The 17608-nt window shown below is 47.3% G+C and overlaps 2 protein-coding genes across 5 annotated transcripts in view; one reads left to right on the top strand and one right to left on the bottom strand.

Annotated features, from left to right (window-relative positions):
- ERMARD (ER membrane associated RNA degradation) overlaps window positions 1–15653 on the bottom strand; it is a 36064-nt gene extending 20411 nt beyond the window's left edge. The window contains exon 1 of the mRNA XM_081140191.1: window positions 15585–15653. The gene's annotated coding sequence lies outside the window, so the exon portion shown is untranslated. The remainder of the gene's footprint in view (window positions 1–15584) is intronic.
- Window positions 52–13106, top strand: DYNLT2 (dynein light chain Tctex-type 2). 4 transcript variants are annotated; one of them, XM_081140197.1, is made up of 5 exons: window positions 52–206; window positions 6041–6247; window positions 8339–8414; window positions 8648–8742; window positions 10806–13106. In XM_081140197.1, exons 1-5 carry the CDS (start codon window positions 99–101, stop codon window positions 10914–10916), a joined length of 597 nt encoding a protein of 198 aa, XP_080996323.1. In that variant the 5' UTR covers window positions 52–98; the 3' UTR covers window positions 10917–13106. The 4 variants fall into 4 exon arrangements, with proteins under 4 accessions (XP_080996323.1, XP_080996322.1, XP_080996325.1 ...); XM_081140196.1 differs by having other exon boundaries at window positions 59–206; window positions 8645–8742; XM_081140199.1 differs by lacking the exon at window positions 8339–8414 and having other exon boundaries at window positions 60–206; window positions 8584–8742.
- Window positions 15654–17608: the final 1955 nt, after the last annotated feature.

Below are 17608 nucleotides of genomic sequence, written 5' to 3'. Positions count from 1 at the left end.
CGCAGGCGCGAGACTCGCGCTCTCGCGGGAGGCGGCGGCGTTAGGGGCGGGCGGGCGGAGACGAGCGGCCGGCGTGTCGTGTCGCGGAGGCCGGCGCCATGGAGAAGCGGGGCCGAGGCGGGAAGGCGCCCGCGAACCCGGCCCCGCAGCAGCCCACGCCGACGCCTCGGAAGGAAAGGAGGCCTAGCATGTTCGAGAAGGAGGCAGTGAGTGCGCGGGCGGCGGGCTCCCCAGTCCCACGGCGCCCCGGCCGCAGGCAGGGCCTTCCCGCCACGAAGCGGGCCCGGGGCCTGGGCGGCGCGGCCCCTCCGGCGGGGCTGCGGGTCCCGGAGTGACCTTGCGGCCCCACGTTCCCGGGAGCGGGGAGAGCGTCTCCCGCTCCCCGGATCTCGCGAGACTTCTTAGCCGCCTCGGCCCTGAGCTCCCCGAGAGCGCCGCGTCCTGCCCAGAAGCACGGAGCTTCAGGGAACGTGGCGCCGCCCTGGCTGCTGTTAGGAAGGGGGCAGCCGGCCGCTGCGGCTCAGTGGTCGAGCTCCGCGCGGTGCACCGAAAGGTCACTGGTCCACCCCCTGGCCCGGGCGCGGAACATACTTAAAAAACAAAGAACATAACCGATATACTGGGCAGAACAAGTAGGTGTTTTCAGTTTTTAAAAACAGCGGCGGACTCAGTATTTGAACAACTTACAGGAGAAAAGCATGTAGTTGAAGATACTATGCCCATTAAGTTATCGTCTGAAATGGACGGAAAATGCCCTTAAGTTTCACTGGTGATACAGCACCTGGATTTCTGTATGACTGGAGTCTGAAAACCATTACTGTAATCACGACGCCGTCTTTTATTGACACTTGAACAGAAAGATGATGTTTCCAAGGATACAAAACTGTAATGAGAGAGCTGAGACTAGCCGCTCTTCTGGTCCCTTCACACCTACTTCATGGAACCCACAATTGATAGAATGAAGGAGAGAGAACACGGAAAACGCTTATTTTGAAGGTCCTAATGTATTTCAAACAAAAAGAATCCTCAATAAAAGTCATGGCAACAGTTCAGGTTGGAATGACTGCTCTCCGGTGTCTGCGTTTTACAGAGGAAAGAATGAACTGAAGGGGGAAACATAGGCCAAGTGTACACAGCTAAGAAAAACAGAGCAAGACCAGAAACCTTAGTTGTACTTGAAATTTCATGCTCCCAGAAACTGCTCTATTGCCTGGCAGTAAGCCTGTGTACCACATAGGTTACCTGCAGGTAAAAAAGCTTCTGTATTTTGAGGCAGACAGAGGTGCCTCTTAATGAACTTACTGCTTGCTAAACATCTGAAGTGGCCATGAAAGATGAGTGAGACTGAACCCAAAGGAGATGCACAGGTACACTTGGTATATAGGCCCAAATCTGGGACGACGGGGACACGGATGAACCGAGGCAGTGGTCGGGTATTTGATATGGATGTGATCGATCATAGCTGTCTTTGAACTAGAGCTTCTAGAGGTAAGAAATTTGAATAGGCCAATAATTGGGAAGAGACTAAGAAAGGATTCTACAAATGCTCACTAGATGTATCCAAGGACAATGAGTGCACTTCAAGTCATTTCTAACTTGCCAGGTAGCTGATAATTCCCATGTTCCTGAGCAAAGGAAAAATTAGGGGACACAATTTAATCAACACAAACATCTTTTGCTTTTTTGCTTTTATCCATCCTGTACCCATTGTTTTTTCCTATCAGTAGCACCTCCATTTTCATTTGCAGAGTTAACTAATTCCCCACTGGATACCATTTTGTTGTTACTGTCAGTCACTCTCAACGTTGTGAAGAGACCAAAACCAGGTTAAATAGGTGAACTATTCCCGGAGTGGTTCAAGAAAGTGGCTGAGATTAATTCAGAATGAGGGTGGCAAACTGAAGTGCCTCAAGCGTCTGTCTCGGAAAGAAGAAAGTTCATAAACCTCAAGCCCAGAGGTTGGCAAACAAGCTGTGGGTCAAATCTGGCTCCTAGCCTGTGAGCTAAGAATGGTGTATGTATTTTTATAGGGTTATTTTAAAAGGATGGAGGGAGGTAGGGGAAGAAAAGAAAGGTGTCAGGAAGAGGAGGAGGGGAAATGACAAAGACCCTACGTACCCACAATGTCTAAAATATTTAAAAAATAGAAGAAGTTTGTCAACCCTTGTTCAAGCCAGGCTAATCAGGAAAACAACAACAAATGATTAGTACCAGGAATGAAAAGGGGGAATCACTGCAGACTGAATAAATATTAAAAGGATCAGAAGGAAATGCAAGACTGACTACGATCATACATTCATCTACTAGGATGAAATGTACAGATTACTTGAAAGACCCTTGTGGACTGAATTGTGTGCCCCTAGTTTTTGTATGTTGAAACCTAACTGCAGTACCTCAGTGAGGTGATTATGTTAAAATGAGTTGGTTAGGGTGTGCCCTATTCTTATCTGTCCTGTGTCCTTGTAAGAAGAGGACACTAGGACACAGAGACACCAGAGCCAAGCATGCACAGCAGGACAGTTTTTATGTGAAGAGTCAGCAAGAGGGTATCTATCCATCTGCAAGAGCAGGGCCTCAGGAGAAACCCATCCTGTTAGCATCTTGATCTGAGACGTCCAGCATCCAGAATCCAGAGTTAGGGCAAGTTTTCTGTTGTTTAAAGCAGCTGGTCTATGGTATTTTGTTATGACAACTCTAGCAAACTAATACATAGACACTACTGTAGATGTCCTGAACAGCCCCTATATCTTAAAGAAAATGAATATATAGATTAAAAACATCCCATAAAGAAAACTCCAGGCCTAGATGGCTTTTCTAGTGAGTTTCTACTAATTGTGGGAAATTGAAAAGGAGGAAATTCTTACCAACTCGTCCTCTGAGGCCAATAGTACCCTGCTATCAAACATGGAGTAGTTGCCCAGCCGGGTGTGGCTCAGCGATTGAGCATCGACCTAGGATCCAGGGGATCGGGGTTCGATTCCCGGTCAGGGCATGTGCCCAGGTTGTGGGCTTGATCAATGACTCTCTCATCATTGGTGTTTCTATCTCTCTCCCTCTCCTTTCCTCTCTCTGAAATCAGTAAAGATATATTAAAAAAAACACACAAAAACATGGAGTAGTAACATGAAAACGGACCAGTATTACCCATTAACACAAATGCAAAAATTCTTAACAAAATTATAGCAAATGAAATCCAACAATATATAAAAAATAAAATGTAGGTGCTCTCCAAGATAAAGAGCATCTAAATTTATAAACCAAATGTTAAAAGACCTAAAGGGAGGAACAGTCAGTAATACAACATGAACAACTGACTTCTATACCTGTCCTAACTTCAATGGATAGAGCATCCAGACAGAACATCAATAAGGGAACAGTCTCAAATGACACGTTAGGTTAGATGGACTTAAAAGCTATATTCAGAGCATTCGGTTCGAAAGCAGCAGAATACACATTCCTTTCCATGCACCTGGAACAATCCAGGGTAAATCATATATCAAGCCACAAAACAAGTCTTAATAAATATAAGGAAATTCACATAAAGCACCTTTCATACCACAATGTTACGAAACTAGAAATCAGTTACAAGAAAACAAAAATTCATACATAATGTGGAGATTGAACAATATGTGAACAGTGTGTGAAGAAGGAAATTAAAAATCAAAAAATGTCTTGACACAAATGAAAATGGAAATACAACACTAAAGTTTATGGGCTGAGCAAAAACAGCCTAAGAGGGATGTTCGTAATGGTAAATACCTACTTGAAGAAACAAGAAAAACCTCAACCTAACTTTATACTGCAAGAAACTAGGAAAAGAAGTGAAGCCAAAAGTTACTAACAAGATCTGAGTGGAAGTGAGTGAAATAGTAAAAAGAAGTAGAAAAGGTCAATGAAACCAAGAGCTGGTTCTTTGAGAAGATAAGCAAAATCGACTAGTATTTACCTAGGATCACCAGGAAGAAAGAGGGCCCAAGTGAAATCAGAAATAAAAGAGGAGACGTGACAGCTGACACCACAGAAATGTAAAGGATCATAAAAGGTTACTGCGGGCGATGATAAACCAACAATTTGGACAATCTAGAAAAAATATAAATTCTTAGAAACACAGCTTTCTAAGACTAATAATGAAAAAATAAATCTGAAAGACCAAGTAGTAAGGAAATTGAACAGTAATCAAAAGCCCAAGTTCAGGACAAGATGGCTTCAGAGGTGAATTCTACCAAACATTTATAGAAGAATTAATGGCTGTCCTCAAACTTTTCCAAAAAATAGAGGAACCCTTCCCAACCCATTTTGTGAGGCCATCATACCCTGACACCAGCATTGCCCACAGGACACCACAAGAAAAGAAAGTTGCGGACGAATATCCCCAGTGAACGTAGATGCAAAAATTATCAACAAAAATATTAGCGCACTGAGTTCCACTATATATTAAAAAGATCATACATAAAAAATAAAAAGATCATACGTCATGATCAAGCAGGTTTATTCCAGGGATTCAGGAGTTGTTCAGCACCCCCAAACCAATCCATTGGATTCACCACTTTAACAGAATGAAGAAAAATCGTTTGAGCATCTCAGGTGCAGAAAGAGCATTTGACGTACAAAGTCAACATCCAATTGTGACAAAAACTCAACAAACTGGGTATAGAGGGAACATACATCAACATAATGCCATATGTGACCAGTCTCTTGCTGACATACTCAGTGGTCAAAGCTGAAAGCTTTTCCTCAAAGATCGGGAGCAAGACGGGGATGCACTCTCACCACTGTTTACATAGTACCGAGAGCCCTAGCCAGAGCCTCGAGGCAGCAGAAACTTTCAGTTATGAAGTTCTTTGTAGTTAACATTACTTGTAAAAACTATTATAAAGTTACTGCCTTCAGGCCTTGATTGCCCTTTCATCTACCCACCATGCAGTGGCCAGAATGATCTTCTAAAACATTTGTAACATCACCTGCCTAATCCTTGTGCGGGCTTCCGTTGTCCGTGAATGAAATCCAAACTCCTTACCACGTCCCACTCGGTCCTACCCGTCTCCTCCTTGGTTGCCTTTCTAGCCTCATGTTTGTCTCTGCACACACTACAGACACACTGACCCATGTCTGTCCTGAGAGCACCCTAAGTTCCTGCTTTGATGGCTTTGCCTTCCTGTCTCCTGTTCTCCGAGTTCCTCCCAGACCTTACCTCAGAGGGGCCTTCTCTGGTCACTCCGTGGAAATGAGCCCCTCACACCAGTTTCTATCTGGTCACATTATTTTTATAGCAATCACCACTATTTAAATTAAATTAGCTTATTCATTTCCTATGTACTTTTTTATTGTCTCTCAGCCCTCCTCACACTAGAATGGTAACCCCATGAATGCAGAGTCCTTGATGACTAGTGCAAGTACAGCAGTTAATTCCTGGCTGTTAAATGAAGTTCACCACTGCAGTTCACACATAGCTCATGTACCTGGACCATGTTAGGTCTGTGTAAATATTTCCTCAGAGTGTTGACTCAGAATAGATGTTGAATGTTGAAAGCATGGATGGTGTGCATACCAAGTCAGTACACCTTTGTTATCTTTCAGCTTCGTACTTGTGAAAGTGCTACCTAAGTAATTGTATTATTTATTCAAAGGTAAATAAGTGAAAGTAAAATGATTAAAAATGTAAGGAGACAATGAAGAAAACTATTTTTACAGTCTTGGTAAAGAACATAAAAGGTTTTCCTTACATACCTGTCTCCTAGCCACTCAGCTGCCCTCTTTGCAAGACACTTGTTTCTAGTTCTTTTGCATTTTTATAGATATTCTAAATATATGCATGCAGATTTGTTTATAGATAATAGGTATGTGATAGCTATTTTGATTTTTTATGAAATTGACAGCAAGGGGTGAATCAGCGAATCTAGGATTTAGCAACCACATTATAGAAGTGTTATAATGGATTTCTGAGCTTTGTGTCAGCCCTGCCCCATTCCACCAGGGTCCTTAAATCTAAAATTTTATTTCATAATTTAAAAAATAACCTCTCCCCACCTCTTTCTTTCAGTATACACAGATTTTAAGAGAAAGACTGAGAGAATCATCTCATGACGTTCAGTACATAGAGCCTCCATTCGATGACTCCATTGCTGACCTAGGGAAAGAGTGGAGGAGTGCTCTGGCAAAGTTAAAGTTTGCCAATTCATACAGAATGGAGCCACTGAAAAAATTCCAAGCTCACCTAGTGGAAACTAAAGTCCAGCAGGTATTAAAGGTAGGTTGATAGACATATGATAGCAGTATCTTAGCTTTATGGATTTGATAAACTATGTTCAGATTTATGGCGGTATAATTACTGTTTTATTTTATGGCACTTATCTCTGAAAGTACGGCAGTCCTTTGTAGTGGATATCTTCCCACTGATGCAATGAGCTGGATTAAAGGGAAACGCTTTTGTTACTTCATTTAGCTCTTAAATATCCATACATTATTTATCCTGCTGATCCCATGTTTCTCCCACAGTTGGAGGGATGAGTAAAAAAGAACACGTTGAAGTGTTCTGTGTATGTGTGAAAAATCAGTTCCTTACTCTGCTGGAACATCTAAAGAACAGGCCAGCCCCAGCTTGGTCTCTTCTTTAAACTGAATGGAACGTAAACTTCATTTAAGACCGTTGTTTGAAACTCAGACATGATTCCAGACTTGTTCAAAACAGTTGCTCAGTTTTACAAAACTAACTCTGTAATACTATTATTAACACCAACATGAGTGATACTTGTTTTGGTATCTGAAGGCTGCACTGTTCAGATTGCAGGAATTCCCTTCACCTTCTTTCTTGATAAAGGACCAAATTATAGGTTGTTTTTTTTTTATTATGGGACGTTTGCTTGGGGGAACCATCTTGTCTGAGTCTCCTTGTCATTTTTGGCCTCTAGTTCTGGGCAGTAGGCACTAGGGGTCTCCTGATGAGTAGATCCCCTTTGTGGTACCCCACCCAGCCTAACCCCATTCTCTCCATTGTCAGAGACACAGATCCATGTCTAAACTGAGTAATTGTAAGATGATGTTTGACAAAGTATAGCTCATGGCTTTGGGAAATAAATTCAACTCAGATTTGATACAATAAAATAGCTATTGATTACCTTCCTCTCTGACCTAAGCACTAATGGCAAGCATTTGTGACGTGAGAGTGTACATTTTGGTGTGTCAGTCAGTTCTACCCCATAGACTGAGTTCAGATTTATTGAATGTAGTAGGATTTCAAGTCATGTTTAATTTGATAATATATAGAATTTCATAGGGCTTGACAGGGCCTGGAACAGCTTATTGGGTATGTAGGTGGGTACCCGGGGTCATAAAGAGGTCAGGGATTTCCCCTTGAGTTCAGGGAACACTGAGTACCATGTTCTCTGAACTCAAGATGCAGAAAGAGTACATATTGATGGAGCTCGTGGGTATCTTTCTATAGGAGGTGCTCATTATTTATTTTAAAAAAAGGCTTAGGTAGATAAAGCCTGGGATATGTTAGGCAGATTCAGAAGAGAGAGTGGATGTTGCTAAGTGTCCAAAAGATAGAGCCACAGCCAAGTGCCTGAGGGAAAACAATGCTTCTGGACCCCGTTTTAGATCCAGAGCATTCTAGAAGGGAACCAAAACAAAGAAAGGGCTAGTTCTTTGGTTTTACATGCCTGTGAAATTAGCTGGGAGTCCACCTGCTATCACTTAGAACCCAGAACATTGATTACTGTATCACTGGTCCAAGTCAGTCAGAGCATGTGCCGTTTGCTCGCTAGATGGTCCAGGTAGCTTATGGTTTATATAGAAGTGTAGTGCTTCATGGCCCACACCTGGTGCCACTGTTGTACATTAATTAACAAGTGTGATGAGAAGCCTTGATGTTCTTGGCTTCCTCCTCAACCAAGTGGGAAGCCGTAGGGAGAGGTTAGGAAGAACTGGGCTTCAGTCCTAGGAGACAAGGAAGACAGGAATGCCTGATCAGCTCCGGACCCAGGTAACCCGGATTTAGGATAACCCAAAGTTGAGTTTTAGCAAATATGTGTATGTATATGTTTTAAAAATATGTTTTTACTGATTTTAGAGAGAGAGGAGGGAAGAGGGGGACAGAAACATTGATGAGAGAGAAACATCCATTGACTGCCTCCTGCAGTCCCTACTGGGACTGAGCCAGCAACCTGGGCATGTGCCCTGCCTGGGAATTGAATTGGAGAGCTTTTGGTGCATGGGCGATGCTCAACCACTTAGCCACACTGGCCAGGGCCAAATATGTAAATTTTAAAAAGATTTGTTTCCTCTACCTAAGAATTCCCAAAAGCTTTCCTTTAAACCCCACCTCATGTCTCCCCAGTTGTCTGATAAGAATAATCTAATGAAGGGAAACTTACAGCTTAATGAAGAGGAATTGAACATAATTAAAAACCAAAGTAAGTTTTCTTCAAAATTGTTATTGAAATAAATTGGTAAGCATGACATGTATTTAATATTACTTGGCTAAAAAGTTATATGTGTTATTTAGTCATGTTTTTTACTTGAATTTTTGTTTAGAAAATATTTGGCTTGAAAATTAAAATATATTTTTTAAATTTTTTAAAGGAAAGTCTTAAAGATGTCAAGTATGATGACAAACTCTTCTCTCACTTGTCCCTTGAATTAGCAGACCGCATATTGTCAGCAGTCAAAGAACTTGGGTACCAGCGTTATAAGTTCATTATAAAGGTATTATTTATTCAAAAGGCTGGTCAGGCAATAAATGTAAGTACCCCATTGATCCAGCATTTATCAGAACTATGAGGTCTGTCTTCTCTCGTCACTGGGCATCTCTCACTTGGCCCTGTCACTAGGTAGTGATGGCTCCAGGGCATGTCAAGGCCCTTTGGTGCCTCTGGATAATCAAAAGATAATTGTGTTAAATTTATGTTCTTTCACCATAATTATTTAAAAAGTACTAACCTATAAATGACAATTTTCTATTGATAAATTTTTAAATTGTATAGATAGCCTATTTATTAATCATCCTGTTTTGACAATTTATTGTCATTTAGTAATTAACCACTAAATTTATTTTAGGTATTAACGGGTGTTAGCTATTCAAGAAATTAACAGAATTATAAGGCAAAGAGTTTTTACTCTAGTCAAGGAAATGAAGCAACACAGCTCAGAAATGAGAAAATAAAATAATGCAGACAGTGTAAGAGCTTAGGCTTGGGAGCCCGTCTGGCCTGGATATGAGTCCTGGCAGCAGCACTCACTGCTGTGGCCGGGGCATGGTTTTTTCATCTAACATGGTGATGATAAAACCTACTTGCTAGAGTCACTGTAAGGACCAAATGAGGTTAACTGCATTAAGATCCTTAACATTTTCCCCAGCACAGACTCCTCAATAAACAGCAAGATTATTATTATTTACAAATAAAAGTGCAGTCCCACTAGATTGTGTAAATTTCTAATGAGTTGATTATAAATAATAGTTGGGTACAGTCCGCCGAGGCTTCCTCGAGGAGGACCTGACAGGCAGAGGCTTGCTGGCCACATGACAGGCAGCAAGGTAGAGGTGGCTCCCGCAGAGAAGAGGATTACCACCACACACTATGTATGCACCTCAGTAATGGGAAGATTCTAGGTGGTGATAGCGCTCAAGAGAAAATTAGGGCAGGCAGTGTGGTAGAGTGACAGTGACTGAATGGATTGCCTGGGAGACTGAGAAGGAGCCTGGTATCCGAATGCCAAGGAGAAACCCGCTGTGCCAAATGTCAGGGAGAACTGCCAAGCAGTGACAGCATGGAGTGCAGAGGTGCTCAGGGGGTGAACTGTGCGCTTGAGTAATAGCCAGTGTGGCTGTGGGCATTTAGGCAGCGGAGGGTGGGGTGATGTGTGTGGAGTAGTATCATAGCACAACACCCCACTCTGGAGTCCAGCAGCTTAAAACCTCAGCTATGCCTGTGCTCACCATTCTGTGGGTTGGCTCAGCCTGGATTAGCCATTTGTTTTTTCTCCTGGTCTCACGGAGGTGCCTGCAGCCACCTGGTCACTCAGCTAGGCCTGAAGGTCCAAGATGGCCTTAGCCATGTGTCTGACAGTTGGTGCTGGCTGTTGGCTGGGCACCTGGGTTCTCTTGCACATGAGCCAGCATCCTCCAGACAGATGGGCTTCCATGTGTGGGGGCCTGTCTCCTCACAGTGTTCCTAGAAGGTGAGAACAGATGACCTCTTAAGGCCTGGCTTAGAAGTTGCACAATGTCACATTTTGCTCAAAGCAAGTTCCAGTGCCAACTAGTATCTGGGGGTGAGTTGGGAGGTGGGTGGGGATAGACTCAACCTCTTGATGGGAGAAGCCAGAAGTGATCTGTGGCCATTTTAGATGCACACAGAAAAGTGGGCTTTGTGAGCAAAGCACAGGAGCAGCCACTTCTATAATCAGTGCCTTTTCTTCATTTCGAGACAAGGTCCTAACAGACTTTCAGTTGAAAGTCTTTTAAGGGTGGGCAGAGTGGACTATAGGGTGGACTATAACACATCAGAGTAGCACTGTACGCAGAGCTGCTAGACCCACATTACAGACAGCCTCCTGGTCCTTCCCAGGTATCCCGCTGGGATGGGCCTCTCTGTTAGACAGTGACCAGCTGTGGTAAGAGCAACTGGAACTGGGAGGCATCACTATTGAGTCTCCTCAGGAAAGGGACCATTGGGCAAAGTTCTTGTTAAATAGAACTTTCTAACATGCTACTGATGCATCTTTAAAGAAAGCAAACTTGTGTAGGTTTTAAAATTACTTCTTAACATGTTCAGTCTAAAGTTAATTTTTAAAAATGTCTCTAGGTTTCCAGCCGGTGGATCTGGGATGTCGCATGGGACAGCTGGGTTGCAGCTCAGCATGAAACAGAAACTTACGTGGCCTTGGCCTTGGTGTTTGCTCTTTACTGTGAATAACTCCTTATGTGTCCTAAACAGTGTTTCCTCTCAGCTCCGCCAGTACATGAAATTTACAGGCTGTGAACCTCAGGAGTATTGATTAGCTACATTTTAATCTCCAATTGAAGCATCTTAATTGTACTCTTTTAACGACAAGTAAAAACTGGATTTACCTTCATATTTCTAGTTATCATATTTATTAACACTCTTACGTCAAAATATAAAAACAGGAATATGTGAATGCTTACAGTAGATTATATAATAAAGGAAAGTTATTCTTCTTAGATTTAAGAAAATTATAATTGACTATAGGAAATTATGACACAGCTTTGTTTCAAATTAAGTAAATGTTAAGATACATTTTGGAAAACTTCTAAAGACAGATGTATTTTCAATGGTATTTTAATACATTATGTGCATTCTTTTGTAGGGAATTACCAAGTTTTAAAGAAAAATGTTAATATACTTAACTTCCCTAACTAATGGCTCCTTCCCCAATCAGGATGCTTACAAATGTGCGGTCAGTCTTTCTACTCATCAGTTAGGCGTTTTTTTAGATGCCAGAACCAAAAACCTAACATAATTGTTTTTTAAGAAAGAGGAAAATTGTATTTCCCAGGCATCTGATCAAGGATCCAGGTTCGTTCTGTCTTCGGACTCTCCCTGCCAACTTCTATGTACATTTGTTCAAGTCGATAGAATTTAATCATGTTCCCATAACTAGACTGGACATATTCACTCCCTGGGGCTGAGGCTGGAGCCCCTTTTCCTTGAAGCACATGGCCATGTGCAGAGAGTAGATACAGCTGTACATTGGAGCTTTTCTAGCATAGAAGCAAAGGGTGGGCAACCGGTCATGTCTGTGACAGCCTGTGCGATTTCATGGTTGCATGGTCACACGCCGCAAAACAATGCCAAGATGGTGGTCCCATAGGATTATAGTGGAGCCAGAAGATTCCTATATTGTGGGTTTGGTTCCCAACCACTGCAGTAAAGTGAGTAGCACAATAAATCTAGTCACAGGAATTTTTGGTTTCCCAGTGCATATAAAAGTTGTATTTACACTATACTACCTATTAAGTGTGCAATAGCATTATGTCCAAAAAACAATGTACTTGCCTTAATTAAATAATACTTTATTGCTAAAAAATGCTGACCATCATGTGAGCCTTTAGCAAGTTGTAACCTTTTTGCTGGCAGAGGGTCCTGCTTTGATGTTGATGAAAACACAGTATCTACAAAGCACAATAAAGTGCAATAAAAGAAAACATGCCTGTACTTGGAACTTGAAACACGTCAAAGGTAATGGGTAGTCACAATGCCCATTAGTTGAGTAATCTGCAGACAGGAAGATAGGAAGGCAGAGGCTTTTTCTTTTACGTGCGTATTGTGATGACTGGCTGATCCAGAGCTCACAGTTCCGTACCACACAGCACAGACATGAGAGCTGTAGCCTAAGGAGGCTTCAAAACGGGGGCTCGCAGCTGCTAACTTGTCACAGAAAAATTAGAAATAACAGATTTTTGACATAATACAAGTTAAGTAAGGTACCTTCCTGTTGAACTTGTCAGGACAAATTGGTTGTAAAATATACTGCCTCGTATTTGAGATGACCAACCACCATGTAGCTATAATTGTATGTAAAATGAGAACTGTACCTGGTTCCTAAAGTTAGTACCATATCCGTGTGTGAATTGTAGGTAATATATCGTCAAGCACTTGTGCCCAGCATCTAGCATAGCCCCAGAGCACACTACGTCATAATGCTACCTGTTATTGTTGTTCGATGTGTGTGAGTTACCTTTAGCTCCGCTCTTTCTCTTGCCATTCTCCCAACCCCATATATATTTACTTGTTAAATCCTATAGACTCTGTGTTTTTGAAGTGACTCAAAATTAACTTGTCACTATAGAAATCTGAACATCCCAAATCAACTCGCTGCTTCTCACACAGCAGGTTACTGACCGTCCTTTCCTTGGTTCATGGAATTCCTCTCTCTCCCTAGTCTCTCCCCTCTGGATGTATTTTGAGTTTCTTTCCTGACTTTTCCCTGAGGAGAGTCCCACTGCAGCCCTCTCTGGTGAGAGCTGGTTTATCTCCCAGTTCCTAATGCCTCGGAGCCAAGAGGTAGGGTAGCAGCTCCTCTGCCTTAGGAACTCCAGCTCCTGGAAACGTATGCTGTCTGGATATACAGTCCTTACCTCTGGGTGTCACTGTGGCCTGCAGTCCCCTGGTGGTTCCTTCTCACAGCTTGAGGACTCGAGCTACATATCACAAGCTTCATCTCCACTCAGCTCCTGCCATCAGTCTTTGTGACTTCAATATCCATGCAATCATCCAACAGGGCTGTCCTCGCCTTGCACAGTTCTGATGTGTACAGATTTTAGTCACCACAGTGTTAGTTAAATAACAGCGGCCCCCTAACAACATGGTTAGAATTTCAACTACCACAGTACACTGAATAATTTCAGAAAGGACAAACTCCACCGCTCGCTCTTCTGTCCAAATGTCACCGTGTAAATGACAGATGGCACCCCGATCCTGTTTTCAGTCTGTCAGTCGCGGTCCCTGCATGTCTGCTTTCTGCTGCTCAGTTCACAGTGCAGACAGCCACACGTGGGGTTGTTTGGTCTCATCTCCCATGACAAATCCACGTGCTGTTCTACAAAAATGGACCTTTAAAAGAGGGAACTGGACAAAAAAGATGAAAGTACATCAGATACATAAGTGATGATGCTGGAAGTGAGATGAAAAAACATTTGAAAATGGTAACAACAAAGCTGAGATGGGACGAGACCTAACCTGGCTGGAGGTGCTGTCAGAACCACGGGGAGAAAGTCCAAGGAGTAGGAAAAACAAGGTAGAGTTGCACCAACATCCTTTAAGTTGCTCTAGGAGCAGAAAACTGCTATGGCTGAGAAAGACTTCTACTTTGGATAGGAGACGAATAAAATAAAAATCTCAGCATTCAGGCCAAAGTGTTGGTGTTAGTAGCCATGCTGAAAGGAAACTAATTACAGAGACCGAAAACAGCCTTTTGCTGCCAGTGAAGCCCAGTTCCGTCGTTTATAAGTCGACAGGAGTTGAGCGGTGAGCTGCTTGGAAAGCCGCTCGCCCAGACCCGGGAGTTGCTTGAAATCACAGGCTGGTTACAGCCGTGGTCGTGAAGGAAGGATGGAGATGTTTGGGGAGTGATGTGGGTAAATGCTTTGCTTTAAAGAAACACTCGGAGGTGTTTTACAGCATTGAAAAGGCAAAAATAAAATGTTTGAACCCAATCCAAACCTAGGCAGGAGCTGATGACCTGTCCAGGGCATGGAAAGTGCAGGTCAGGGTGAGAAGGCACACAGTTCACACTGTTCTTAGTAGTTTTACAAAGAAATGAAACACTAATTCTCAAAGTTTTTCTTGTTTCCAGTGACTGCACTAAATTATCACAAAATTCCATAGGCTTTTATACCCGGCGATCTTTCGTGGTCATTCTGGAGCCCTGTGCTATGCAGAGCGAGGGCTGCCTGCACCCCAGCTCCTCCGTGACCTTTTCCTCTAGCCACTGCCCTCAGCTCACCCTGCAGCCCTTGTCACGGTCGCCTGGGCGCGGCCCCTGTGACCTCAGTGTCAAGCAGGACTCTCATGCATGTTCCCCGCCCGCCCTTGCAGCTCACCCGAGGTACCCAGGAGACCGCACTTCACCGAGCACTTCATCGGCCTTTCCCGGGGTCTGGCCCCCTCGTCCCTCCCTCCATTGGGCTGGGCAGGTGTGGTGGCCCATCACCATGGTCGCTCCCGCACGACACACTCCAGGTTCCCTGGCTCCTGCTCCCGTGGGAAACTCGGTCCTGAAGGAGCCTCCTATCCACCTTGTCCTGCCCTGAGCTCAGGAGCTAACGTGGCCGAGACCGTTGCAAAACCAGATGCTCTGGCTGCACTTTAAACTGATGACCACAAACCTCCAGGGGGCAGACCGCTGGCCTCCTGGGAACGTCTTTCTACTCTCCACACGGCCTGCTCCAGCCCCCGGCTGACGACCGGGGAACGGAAAGGACCCGAGGCCGCCTTCGAGCCTCCACCGCCGGCCTCGGAAGGACCCAAAGGCGCAGCCGCGCTGCTCTGCGCCCAGGACGCGGGTGGGCACCCTTCCCGCGCGCCTCTGGCTCCGGCCTTCCCCGGCGCCCCGCGCCTCCTCGAGCCGGCCCCGCGGGCCCCGGCCCCGCCCCGTGCCCGCGCGTCCCGGGGGCTCGTGCCGCTCAGGGTCTCAGTAGCAAGGTGGTTTGCCTACCCCGACAGTCCTTAGCTGACCCCACGAAGTAGCTGTGAAATGACATCGTTGCTCCAGTTCCCCAGGAGGAAATGCGGGGTCTGGGCCCAGTAACTGCCCCTGGTCGCAGCCGACGCAGCCGCTGCGGCGCAACTGAAGCCTGACCTCAGCCGGAGCTCCCGCCGCCCGTCCCCGCGCCTCCCGGGGCCCCGCGGGAACTGCCCGCACTCAGCTCGCCCCGCCCGGGACACGCCCGCACCCCCGCTCCTCAGGCTCCCGGCTGGAACCTTATCGCCACGTCTCGCTGCACATTTGCCTGTGGCTGTCCCACCGACCTCTTCCCAAATTCCACGTCAGCCTTAAAAGCCTTAATTTTTCTCGCTGCAAATGCGTTTTCTCCCGACCCGCCGTCGCGTGGGGCCGCGCACCTGCGCCGCGTGGTCCAGCGCCGGGAGCGCGCGCGGGCGGCCGGTGGTCCGGCGGCGACCCCTCGGCGTCCTGCCGAGAGGCTGCCCGGTGCCTGTCCCCCCGAGCGAGGAGATTTAGTTTGTGGGTGACGCAGAGACAGGCTTCCCGGGGCAGAAGCGCGGCCCAAGCACCGGCACGTCGGCTCCCGGACGCGCGGCCCAGCTGCGCCGCCCAGCAGGCGGACTTCGACGGCCAAGGCCGTTTTCTTCAGCAGGCTGAGGGCGGTGAGAGGCGACGCCGGCCCACAGGGGCTCCGCGCCCCAAAACACACCGCCGAGCAGCGGAGCCCACCAGCCGCCGCAGCGCCGGGCGTCACTCACACCCACTTCCGGAGCAGCGCCGCTGACCCGCCTCCCGCCGAGTCCCGCCCGGAGCCGGTCCTGTTTCAGCCAATAGGACGGAGGCTTTCTTCGTCGCACGGGCGCTCCGCCTCCACCTCCCCCCAATCCTCCTTCAGGATCTTCACCAATCAATCAGAGCAGCTTTATTCTGACCAGTCAGAACGATGCCTTTGGACCAATCAAACAGGACTTGGATCCCTCGTGTGCACGAGGAAGGCCAATCAGGTGCCGGGGGCGGAGACTTGTTTATATACGTCGGTCCCCTCCGGCTCCCTCCCGCACCGTCTCCTCCCGCGGGGGGCGGGTCGTGGTTCCGGGCAGGAGGCGGAACCGAGGGTGAGGCGCAGAGGCCGTCTCGCGGGAGCGGAGCCCGCGGCGGGCGCGCCGAGCCTCCGGCGGCGGCGCTGGGTTCTGAGCTGCGACACTGTAGCGCGGGCCTGTCGCCCGCAGTGTCGCGAGGGCGCTGTTCCGCCGCCAGGTTCCCTTCCTCACCGCGCCCCAGGCTGGGAGTCCTGCTGGTGGCGACTCCAGGACCCGGGTCTTGCAGCGGGGAGCTCGTTTGACCCGGCGGAGGGTAACGGTGTGCAGCGTGGGAGCCTGACGTTGCTGTGACGCCATTTCCGATGGGGCAAGTGGAGAGTGGTGGCCCATCTCTATTAATGCCGTGTCTGGACCGACCCCTTTGTTTCCAAACTTTTTTCTGCCGAGTAAGCAGAAATAATGAATGAAAGGGAAGCCACATTGAACCCTACGTCCAGGAGCCTTCTCCATTGTCCCCAAACGAGCCATGCACCTTCTAACAGTGTGTGCTGCAAGGTCAGCGTCAACCAGCTTCTGACACCCTTGTCGTCTTATCACAGCTGCGTGTCATGTGTGAAGGTTTAGTTCTTGAATGTTTTTTTAATTGGAGTCCTAGAAGTGACCAAGTGAAGCCTAATAGGTTGGGTTAACAATAAATTTCAATAAAACAGCTCCCATTTTCTCGATCCCTTTCAGGGGCCATGAGTCCCTGGCCCTCGACACCCATCCTGAGGATGAGGCGTTTCTCCCCAGCCTACAGAGGAGCAGAGTGAATGCTCGGTCCAGGCTGCAGGAAGCACCGGCGCAATCCGCGCGCCCTGGGTCCTCCGCGGCGCCCCCGTCGGACCCGCAGCAGGAGGCCCCGCGGCGCCGCCGGCCACCCCTGCTCGGTCCCGGCAGCGGCTGCAGGAACCGCGCTCCGGACGCCGCCGTGAGGTGCGAGCGCAGTTCAGCTCCTTCCACAGCGTCGCTCGCGCGTCCGCCGAGGGCGGCTTTTCAGACGCCAAGGCCCGCGGACGTGGTTGGAAGGCCCGCGGCGGGCAGGTGGCTCGGGAGCCGCCGAGAGGCCGCCTGCAGAGAACAAAGGCGGGCGGGGGGCGGCGGGCAGACCGCGGCCGGGGGAGGGGGCCGGAGCCTCCGCGCCCAGCGTCGGGGGGAGGCCGCGGGAAGGGGCGAGGGGGAGGGGACCCCGGGGCTGACGTGTGGCGGGGCCGGGCCGGGGGCGCGGGGCGGAGGCGGGGCCGGGCCGGGGGCGCGGCGGGAGGTGGGGCGGCGCATCGCGGGGAGCGGCTGCGGGCGGCGGGGTGTGCGCGGCGCAGGAGCGCGGGCCGCGGGGCGGCGGC

The sequence above is a fragment of the Miniopterus schreibersii genome (assembly GCF_964146895.1).
Source record: "Miniopterus schreibersii genome assembly, chromosome: 6".
Classification (NCBI taxonomy): Eukaryota; Metazoa; Chordata; class Mammalia; order Chiroptera; family Miniopteridae; genus Miniopterus; species Miniopterus schreibersii.
The sequence above is the reverse complement of the archived record's forward strand: the minus strand, read 5'-3'. Positions and strand labels throughout refer to the sequence as shown.